Genomic DNA, 10,744 nt, shown 5'->3' with positions numbered 1-10,744 from the left:
TCTCTTTGAACTCAGACTGAGGAGATGAGGAATCCTAGAATTTAAAAGGGGACTTTCAAGGTCTATGTATCCTGTAAGAAGCAGATGGAAAGGCCAGCTCACAAGGTCACCTTGAAGCTCAAACACTGAAGCATGTAAGTGCCTGGATACAAGACAATTCTGAGTGTTGATTAGAATTAGAATCATAAACTGCCTCCTTCAGACAGCATGGAGCCCATCCTGTTCTCTGTGCCCTCTATTCCAAGAGAGAGTGTCAAGAGAAAATAAGACAATCATAGAAAAGAACTGTGAAAACAAGCACAAAACAATGAGTCAAAATCTGAATCATCCACTTTATCCTTCCCAGGTAGAAAACAGCCAGCTGAACTGGCCACAGCTCACTTCTCCATGTTCCATAGCTAATAATCTCTTAAAAAGGATTTTTGCCATTGCTGGGAGTTTTAATCCACTGTTCCCAGCCCTCCTTCCAAGGCTACATGGCTTTGACTTTATTGACTAGGCAGGTTGGAATGAAGGAATCAATCGCGTGCGTTTGTGGACTGTTGTTTGTGAGTGGAGGGGGCTGAGAGGTAGAGTTAAGCAAGGGAGAAGCCAAGTTCAAAGAAAGTCAGACCACACTTGAGGAACAGGAAGTGCATGGGACTAAGTCTCAGGACTGGGGTTTCTGGTCCTTGTCTCTTCCTGGCTGCACAGCTTTGTCCTCTCTCCGTGACCTCACTGAGACTCATCTTATCTGCAAAATAAGTTATAACAATATATGTCTGGACACCTCCTAGATGAACAACTGTTACCAAGTCCAGAAATGGGCTTCTGGCCTGTAAGAGCCTCGGAAAGAGGTCCCTTTCCCTTCCTCAAGTCAATATCATGTGTCCAGCACAGTGGGGAGACAAACCAGAGAGCCTTTGGCTCCTGAGGCCAACGGTGTCTAGCCCAAAGGCACCATGCCCCAGGCTCTGGGCACTGGTCTGTTGAGATGCCCCCAAGGCTGAATTTGCCCCAGGAAATACCATGGGTAGGAGAAGACAGAACCTGGACTTCAGCTATAGAGCTGGGAGCCCTGAACCCACATGCATTAGCCCATGGGTCAATGCAGATTCTGGGTGGCCATGACCCAGTCACAGAGGGATGTTTCAGTCTCAGCAGGGGTTATGCACCTCAGCTCCATCTGGAACCTGCTGTGGGACCTTGAACAAGAAAACTCACCTTCCCCAAGCCTTGATCATTTCAACTGTAAAATGAGGGACTTCATTTCTGGGCAAGAATTAAATAAATATATGTGAAGCACTTAGCATAGTGCCTAGTAGCTAGTAAGCTGTCATCATTAATACCATATGCAAGAAATGATAATGACTCCTTTCTAGAACTTTAAACTCTGAACTGAATTTACTGAACAGTTGCTGGGCTTACGGCACAACTACAAGCATCATGCTGGCAGGGGCCACGTCCCGTTGGGCCCCTATCTGACATGTGAGCCAGGCACATGGTCCAGTAGAGTGCACTCTGCATCAGGGTTTGTTGAATGAATTCATGTTTGAGAGGAGTGGTAGGATGAAAGAGCAGCAAAATAGAGGAGTGAGAGAAACAGAAAGTGTCCAGGCAGTGAACTCCATGAGGAGAGCTTAGCAAACAAGAAAAATAGTGGTTTTTTAATGAAAGGAAATAAGGAAAGTGAGATAAGGAAAAGAACTACTTTAAATTTATGAAAACGATGAAAAAGCTGATGAAGGTATTAAACCAGAGTACTGGAGTAGGGTGAAGTGGACACCTACCCCACCAAGCAAATATTAGATTTTTAAAACTTTACATATAGAATGTTAGTGTTTGTCTCCACTGGAAAAACGGCTCCAACCCGACTGTCAGAGGAACTGATTCACTGCTGAGCTATGCCAGCTCCCAGCTTCTGACTCACAGGACATCATAAAGGCTTTCATTTCCATGTGGAAACTTACCGAGTAGGGCTGGGTTTCTTTTTTTTTTTTAAGTTCTTTTGTTCTTGGTACATATTTTTCCTCTTTCAGACTAGATGCAAATAACCCCAAAACACTAAGAACTCAACCCATTCAGAGTGGGGAGAGGACAATTATAATCTGATGGGAGGTACAGGTTGTGTGTTCTCTCTTCTTCCATGATGACAGTAGGGAATATACCTGCAGACTCTGCAGCCAGACAGTCCTGAATTGAACACTGACATGTCTCTGCCTCAGTTTCCCCTTGGAAAAGTGAATGATAATACTCCCTGTTTCCTAAAAATGACATAAGAATGAAATAAGATAACACACACAGGAGTGGACACAGTGTAAGAATTTAATAAATGGTGGTGGTGGTGTAGAAAGTGGGTGTTCTCAAGCTGTCCATACCAGAGTCTCAGGGAGATCTAAGGAGCAACATTTAAAGCACTTTTTGTGTGCTTTTGTTTTATTTAGGCTGATTCTCACAATGACTCTGAAGTTGGGATTAGTATCCTCTCCATTTTACACAGGAGATGACTGTAGTATGGTGGTGTCTCAAAAATTAAATAGAGAATTACCAAATGATCCAGCAAGTCCCCCTCTGTTATATATTGGCAAGAATTGAAAGCAGGGACTCAAATAGTATTTCTATACTAATCTTCACAGCGACATTATTCACAACAGCCAAATGGTGGAACCAATCCACTGATGGGCAAGTGGATAAACAAAATGTGATATCAACATACAATGGAATATTATTCAACTCTGAAAACTAACCTTGAAGATATTATGCCAAGTGAAATGAGCCAGGCATACCGGGATAACTATTGCATGATTCCCTCCTGTGAGGTACTTAGACTAGTCAAATTCATAGAAACGGAGAGTAGAATGGTAAATGCCAGGGGTTGGGGTTAGGAGGGAGAAATGGGGAATTCTTATTAAAAGGGTACAGAGTTTCAATTGAAGAAGATAAAAATGTTCTGGAGATGGAAGGTGGTGATAGTTACACAACAACGTGAATGTACTTAATGCACTTAAAAATAGCAAATTTTATGCTACGACTACAACTTAAAAAACAACGGAACCTACAATGTGCCTTGTCAGAAAGTTATGATGTGCTCTCACAGATGAATCTGACACATGTTGTGCCTTCAAGCTCCCGCACATTCCGCTTACTCATCTAAGCCTGGACCATCTCTCAAATGTCCCTCTGAGTGGTGGGGGAAGAAGCGGGGCATAAATGGGAGGGATGAGCTTTTGCCATGCAACTGTTACATGCCCGGTACTATGATTATGTTTTACCACAGTTGACTCTTACACCATTACTGTGATGTACAGATCATTCACCTACTTTATAGAGGAGGAAACAAAGACTTGCAATACAGTTGCACCTAAATATTGACTCCCAGTGATAAAGCCACCAGTCTGCCTTGCCCCAAACCCCTCCCTTTATACACCCTGTGTTTATTCTAGAAAGGTGAGAGCTGTTTAAGAAAAGAAGAGGTGTTTGGACCAGAGAACAACAGAAAGTTAGAAAGGGAAGAGCTGGGCTGGATAGTTCATGTTCTCTGCCTCAAAAGCTTGTCTTCTAGAAGACTCGTCTGGTTTATACTCGGCTTCTGTATCCTTGGTACAGCTGATTGGACCTGGGGTTGACACCTGACACCTAGGCCAGGACAGATGAACATGCTGGCTGAGGGGAAGCAGGCTGAATCCCACTCACAGAGGACTATACAGAAAGATGGTCCAATTAGTCTGCCCACTGCAATTTATTATATTAATTTAGTTCAATCAGTTGCTTCCTTGGTAGCATTCATATTAGTTCTTCTTTCTCATCCTAGCCCTTAGGAGCTCCCTCTGCCCTGGAAAGCATTAGCCTTAACTAGTACGCTGTCTCATTAGTCCCCCTGACCAGTCTGAATCTGTGCTTCCCAACACTGCCCACTGGATCCCCGCTGCTTTGTCTGCAATCCCGAATCACTGCAGATTTCTCCCCTGTCAGCTTCATCACACAGCCCAGCGCTCCCAAATCTTTTGTGTTGTTCCTAAATGTGGAATGTCTTGATTTTTCATTAGCTCTGTCAAATTGGCACTCATCCTTAAAGGATGACCAAGTCAGGTAACACCTTCTCCATGGAGTTTTCCCTCTACCATCTGCTCTTTGTAATTTGCAGGTCTATTCTGGTTTCTATTTCAATCTTGTGTTCTAAATGTTGCTTTTCTAAGTCTAGAAGACCAAACCATATTATGCATATTTTACTAGATCTTGTCTGCTACCTTGTTAAGACTCCATAAAATAAATGCTATCAAACAAGGAAGGAAATGTATCGGTTACTACGTGTAGGTTCACATATATATTTACTTCACCCTGCAACAGTCCTGCAAGCAATGTTGGAGGTGTCATTAAGAACAGTGAAGCTAAAGATTTTAATTCATTTGCCCATGAGCACATGGGAAGTAAGGGGTGGGATAGGATTCAGGTCTCCCTGGTGCCAAAGCCAGGGCCCTTATACGCTAAAGCCTTATGTCAAATGGACTGATAAAGCTTCAGATGCCAGATGTCTATGCAGCAATTTCTGAGTGAAAACTCAGTTTAGATCCAACTCAAAGCACACCCTCACTGAAAGGAACAGCTGTTCAATAGGAGTTCCACAGGGGGTAGGGTAACCATTGCTTTATCTATGCATTATTCATTCTTTATAAGCCACGGAACATTTTGTGTATAAATTGTCAACATAAAAACTAACAGCTTCATTTTCCTGACCAGGATCAAGAATGTAAAAAACACCATGACACCGATTTGCCCCTGGGTAGCAGGTGCTAGGAATTAGTTACGTTCAGTGTTTGGGAATGTGTGAACTGACTCTTTGCCAAGCTTTAGCTACAAAGCACCTGAGAGAATATTAAAGGTAATTCTTCCTGATAGAAGGGAGATTGGCTGACTACCAACAGTCCTCTTCAACACCGGGAAGCAATGATTTTATTGTACTAAGATGTCTCCAATCTCCTGCTAGCTCTTGCTTCCCTGGCCAATGTTTAAAGTGCATACTCAACATCAGTGATGTACTAGGTGTCGCGGTGAATATAAAAATTCCATAGCCTCTTGGCAGGGCCAAATCCCAGGGGAATGAAGAAACTTACCAGTAAGCTCAAACCAGGCAAATACACCCAGGACATATCTTGAGGGTATGCATGGAAGATATGTTATAGAGGAGAAGGAAAAGAGCCATGTAAATTCATTTCCAAGAGGCAACTGGGTTTTATAAATGACTGCATGTCCACAAAATGTGCCTTTGGGAAGCATCCTTTGAGGGTTCCCATGTCACAGTAGGGTGTGGCCACTTTTTTTGGGTGGTGAGCCTGCAGCTCTGTTCTCCCAGAAGTGAGAGGGATGACTCAACAGATTAAACACTTTCCCCTTCCTGAATGCTTTGCAAATACAGTTCAGGGATTCTACGGAAGTACTGACTTGGCATGGTTGTCATTGTGAGCTGGTAGAATCCTCTTGACTAATCCTGGATAGACAACCTTCCCAGGTGACAGTGAACAAGACTCACTGGATCGTTCTACCATCTTACTTTACCATTCTTCAATGGGACCTCATAGCTTTTATGTTTATTTAAAAGGTTATTTTTTAAATTCAACTGTAAAATTCCAAATAGAAAAAATATTACATAAATTACAGCCTCTGGAAATCTCTATATATCTACTCGCTTTCAGGTAAACCATTATAACCCCAATTTTCAAAAAAGGTTCCCGGAGAGGTCAAGTGATTAGTTCAAAACTCCATGTTAATAAGCTCACTGAGGGGGAGCGTGTCCTAGATACATCTAGGATTTCATTCCCAAGCATAAGCAAATGGAATAACAGCTCTGAAAAAATAAGTAATAGCGTGAAAATTGTTTGGTGACCTTCTGGACAACAACAGAAGCCATCCCACAAGGCAAAGGTCTACAGAAGAGCAGAAGTGAGAAAAAATTCTCAAGATCACAAGGATGGAGTGAGAAAACTACTACAGTGTCAACAGCCACACTCCCTAGAGTTGATGTTTCACATGAACAAGGTGCTGCCACACTGTCAAAGCACATTATAAGTCTGTGCAAGCAAATCTCCAAACAAGTCTTTTTAAAAATTTTTGGTGCAGAAGCAAAAGATAAGCCAAAGAGAACATGGAATTCAATGGCAATATCCAGCAAATCCACCTTTAAAAGAAAAGACAAGATAAAGGGCAAGGCATGTAGACCAGAATCTGTCCTTTGGAAATGTACCCATTCAGAAAGATAAGAAATGCACTGTAAAGAAGTCCATTCTAGAACCGCTGCTGACAGCGAGTCCTGGGAACAACTTACATGTTTATAGCAAAAGGGAAAATTCAAAATGCTCAGAGAGATTAATTACTCTTAGGTAATGAGAGTGGGGAGAGAAAACAGCAGTGTGGTCAGAATTTCTACTTTTTAGTTGTATAATCTCTCTAGATTGTTAGTTTTCTTTTCTTTATTACTTATTTTATTAAAAAATTATAAAGTTTAAAGTCTAATAATAAAAAACCTGTTAAGTTTGGGGAATCAAGTCTCAGTGTTGAGAGAGGTCTCAGAGGTCTGTCTAATCTAACCTTAGCTGCATTCACGGCAGCACGGCTATCTGTGCGCTCCTCTGTCTGGGAGGAACTTGACCTAGAGACTTAGCACCGGTGCATGGCACCTAGTGCTTCCCCAAAATCAAATCAGCTTTGTGGTTTTCATGAGCCACTTCTGCACTGCTGGACATTCATAACAGCAGGGGCTCCAGTAAAGCCCACATCCACATGGGCGGAGCCAGATCCCGAGTAATTCTGTAGTCAGCCTCAGAGGAGCTTGAACACAGAAGGCGGCAGCCAGCTCTAAACCAGCAGGCTGATGGTGTGGCACATTCTCTAGCGCACGGCTAAGTCTGTCTATTCCGCATCACCATCAGCATGCCCGTCATGGGGCATTCCTCAAGCCATCTTAACGAAGTGCTACTTACTGTCCTGACCTTGCTATTGTACTTACCAAGAGACAACCTTTCACACATTTCAGTAAATACAGGGATTTTCTTTGGTGCCTCCTTGATAGTCTGTCAAGGCTTATTACATCTTATTCCCTCGCTCTTGCCCCAGTTCACACCATGGATCACATCTGGTTTTGTTCCATGTTACTCTGATGGACACATCAGCATGTAAGTATCCACAAAACTGTCAGAACTTAATGTTACTTAATTTTATGCAGTACTCAAGATTGGGAGGTATGCCTTGAAAGGGTTGCCATTAGCAGCGTTTTAAGTCACTGAGATAGACTGAAAACAAGAAAAGTGCAATATTCTTTATCAATTCCTTCTCATAGCTGTTCTATAACCTAAGGCAGTGTCTTCCATATCTTGCTGAGGGTAGGTAGTCAATACATAGCACTATAAAATTATAGATTTTAAAAGTGAAGGAACCCCAAGGAGATCGGGTCCCATCATTTCACAGCTGAGAAATTTGAAACCCAGTTTCTTTTTTTTTTTTTTAAGTTTTCTTTTATTTATTTATTTATTTATTTATTTATTTATTTATACAAGCACTGGGTACAGTCAGAAGCGCGGGAGGGTGAGAGAATTCACCAGAGCCAGAGCGGGGAGCAGAGCAGGCAGAAGGACCGAAGTACACTGCTGAGGGGAGCAGCGGGCGGCAGGAGAGGTCTGCGCGCCATGCGGGACCCTCATCCGGTGGCCAGGGAGCAGCTGGGGATTGAACCGGTGCTGCAGAGGCTGCGGGCAGCTTCGCAACCCAGCGCTCAACCGCTGTGCCACCGGGGAGGCCCTCGAAACCCAGGTTCTTAAATTTGGGTCACCAGATTCTTTGTTAATGTCAATTATAGTCCAGATGTTCCTTCTCCAAGATCAGAGTCCTTTCTTCTGTCAGGTTGCTTGTCAGATGAATAAATTCACATAATAAAAGGAGATTTGGAAGAGACACTAAAGTAAATAATCTAGTAAATATAATTGCTTGGATAGACTATATTTGCCTAATTTCACTGAGTTTTCCACCTTCAGTGGATTGTTTGTGTTCCTAGCCTTAGACATTATTTTTACTTACTTAAAATTTTGGTCAAGCTTAAACACTCCAGACAAATCATATTTTAGTGTTAAACTCTGCTTTATAATCTTTGATAATGATGTCACCAGTTGAACCCAAGATATTTTTAGGTGTCTTTACATGTCCACGGTGAAGATATAAACTTCTCAAATTATGTCTTTATTATGTAATTGCTTCAAAGGAAAAAAAATTTTAAATCTAGTACATGTGAATGTTGATATAACTACACAATATTCACTAAGCAGCTCCTAAAATCACATTGGTCTCCAAGAATCCCATACTTGCCTTCAAATCCATTTTCTTTTTAACTGAACAACCACTTACTTGGCAGCTTTTGGGTCTGTTACTTTATTTTCTTGCTCATCCTTAACTTAATGATTTAAGAAAAGCAATAAGGAGATAAAACAGACCAAAAAAAAAAAAAAAAAAAAAAGAGAGAGAGAGAGAGAGAGAAAAGAAAAAGCAGAGATAAGCCAGCAAGTGGAATGGAGAAGTAGTCAGTTCCTGGAGGAAGAGAGAAAAGTGCCAGGCGTGGTCCGGAACTTGGGGCATCAGGGGTCCAGCTTTCTCTGCCCTCCCCCTCACTTCATCCCTCCCACCAAGAAGAGCGCGGCAATCTTACCAGTGACTTTAGACAAACAGAAAATGATAAAACTCCCAAACTGAGTCTTAGATACACCACTGCAGGCAAACCTGGAATCACAATGCCTGGAAGAGGGTATTACAGCCATTCCTGTCCCTCCACTGTGACTGCAGCTAAACGTCATAGAAAAATAACCTTTTGGAATTACAATGGGCCTCTCAAAGACCATCTGATTTAAACCTTCTTTCCCCATTTTTCAGAAAAGAAAACTGACATCCAGAGAAATGAGGTCACTTGCCCAAGGTTATTTAGCAGGGCCAAACTAGTTCCCCTAACTGCAGACTTGCTGTTCAGAGCTCTTCCCTCTCTAAGCAATTATAAGCCATGGAACATGCAGGCAACATTTAGCTTTGCAGAGATGAAGAGCAATTGCAAAGAAGCACAGGACAAGATGAGAAACTAATCCAAAATAATAATTCCATCCCTCCACCCCAAACCCAGGGACGAAAAATGTCCCAGAAGGCTGATTTATGGAGTCATGATACCTCAGTCCATTTAATTGTCCTTTTCCCTCCTTTATCCATTTTACATAGGCAGAGAAAATAAATATGTATGTATACTGCTGAACCAAAAAGACCAAAAGCATAGAACCGAAATCAAAACGTGTCTTTTGCTATCTGAGGTTTGGGGATTAACAAACACAGTTTTCTGACCCAAGGCTAACAGGAATCTTGTTATTAGAATTAAAATAACAAGTCATTCAATGAGCCTCCAAGCCCAGGGGAAATTAAATGCCTCCCACAGAAATCAGACCTCTCTCCTGACCTGCCCAGGTAAGCACGCTTTATCAGTGGCATAAACACAGACTTTCATTGCACAGACTGTTAGCCAAGAAGCTAACATTTCAAAACAGCACTTGAGAAAAAGAGAAAAACTTTTCCTTACCCTTAAAAATAACAGAAACGATAGGATCCGGTTTCCCAAATTTCGTTTTAGGGATATTGCTGGCAGATTCCACGATCACTCGAAGCATGGCTCCGTAAGGGCAGAAAGCGAGTTTCAGCAAAAGACCATTTGCCAAGGAGACTTGGGCCCTGGAACTCCTGGCTGTGCCTTCCCGGGAGAGCCAGCGGGGAGGATTTCTCCAGGGAAGAGGGGAGGGAGAAAGCAAATGGGTGGATCTCTGACGGATTATTTACTGCAGGCTACGTGTAAACTGATAGCCAAACTTCCGAGTCTACGCAGCGTCGCGAGCACCCCTGAAGAATTCGGAAACGTGGAAGTGAAAAGGACAAAGCCTCAACTAAAAATAATTATGTGCAACAAATGAAACTGCAGTAAATTGGGGGCTAATATTGTGGAAAGGTCAGGAGACCGCTAACAGGCTACTGTCTTTTAGCAACAATTTGTGAAACTGAATTCATTGGTTTTCAGTTTCTTTTCCATTATTTTCTTAACTTCATAGAATTTTAAAAACTTTATGAGTCATTTATTGCTATTATTATTTTAACTTTTGCTGTTTCTTCTCTCGGGCTGTTGAACACACCCACTCACCAACCACTTATAGGAAAGCTAAAATAATAATAAAAATCAGTCCAAGGGTGCCCCCCACTGTATGACAGAGGAATTACTGCGTTTATTTCACGCAAACCCAATCTGGACATGTAAAATTGGTGTGTTGAGGAGCTGATCCACTGCACCAGAGGATTTCTGTAAACATTCTATTTTTAAAAAAATATTTACTTATTTATGCATACAAGAGCTGGGGTGCAGGCCAGAGGTGCTGGGGGTGGGGGGTGAGAGGATTCACCAGCGACAGAGTGGGGAACAGAACAGGCAGATTGACTGAAATACACTGCTGAGGGGAGCAGGGGGTGAGACAGGAGAGGTCTGCTGCATCATGTGGGTTAGCTCCCTGGCTGGGATTAAACTCGTGCTGCAGTGACTGCAGATAGCTTAACAGTGCTGATGCATAACCCCTTGAGCCACCAGGGAGGCCCTGCAAACATTCTTTTGATATCTGAGAACTTGTTTTTCCTGGCCCATCAAATGCTATTAACAGTCTCAATGAACTTGGAGAAGTACCTCTCCACTCATTCAGGACCTTCACCCCAGTGG

At 42.4% G+C, this 10,744-nt stretch overlaps 1 protein-coding gene across 1 annotated transcript in view; it reads right to left on the bottom strand.

The window, feature by feature from the left end:
- Window positions 1–9,897, bottom strand: part of MYOF (myoferlin) — a 129,989-nt gene extending 120,092 nt beyond the window's left edge. The window contains exon 1 of the mRNA XM_054690408.1: window positions 9,543–9,897. Within this exon, the coding sequence (XP_054546383.1) occupies window positions 9,543–9,659 (117 nt within the window). The 5' untranslated portion in view covers window positions 9,660–9,897. The remainder of the gene's footprint in view (window positions 1–9,542) is intronic.
- Window positions 9,898–10,744: the final 847 nt, after the last annotated feature.

This window comes from Talpa occidentalis, unplaced genomic scaffold (genome assembly GCF_014898055.3).
Source record: "Talpa occidentalis isolate TD23 unplaced genomic scaffold, MPIMG_talOcc4v2.1 talOcc4.8, whole genome shotgun sequence".
Lineage (NCBI taxonomy): Eukaryota > Metazoa > Chordata > Mammalia > Eulipotyphla > Talpidae > Talpa > Talpa occidentalis.
This window is presented reverse-complemented; position numbering and strand designations above follow the sequence as displayed.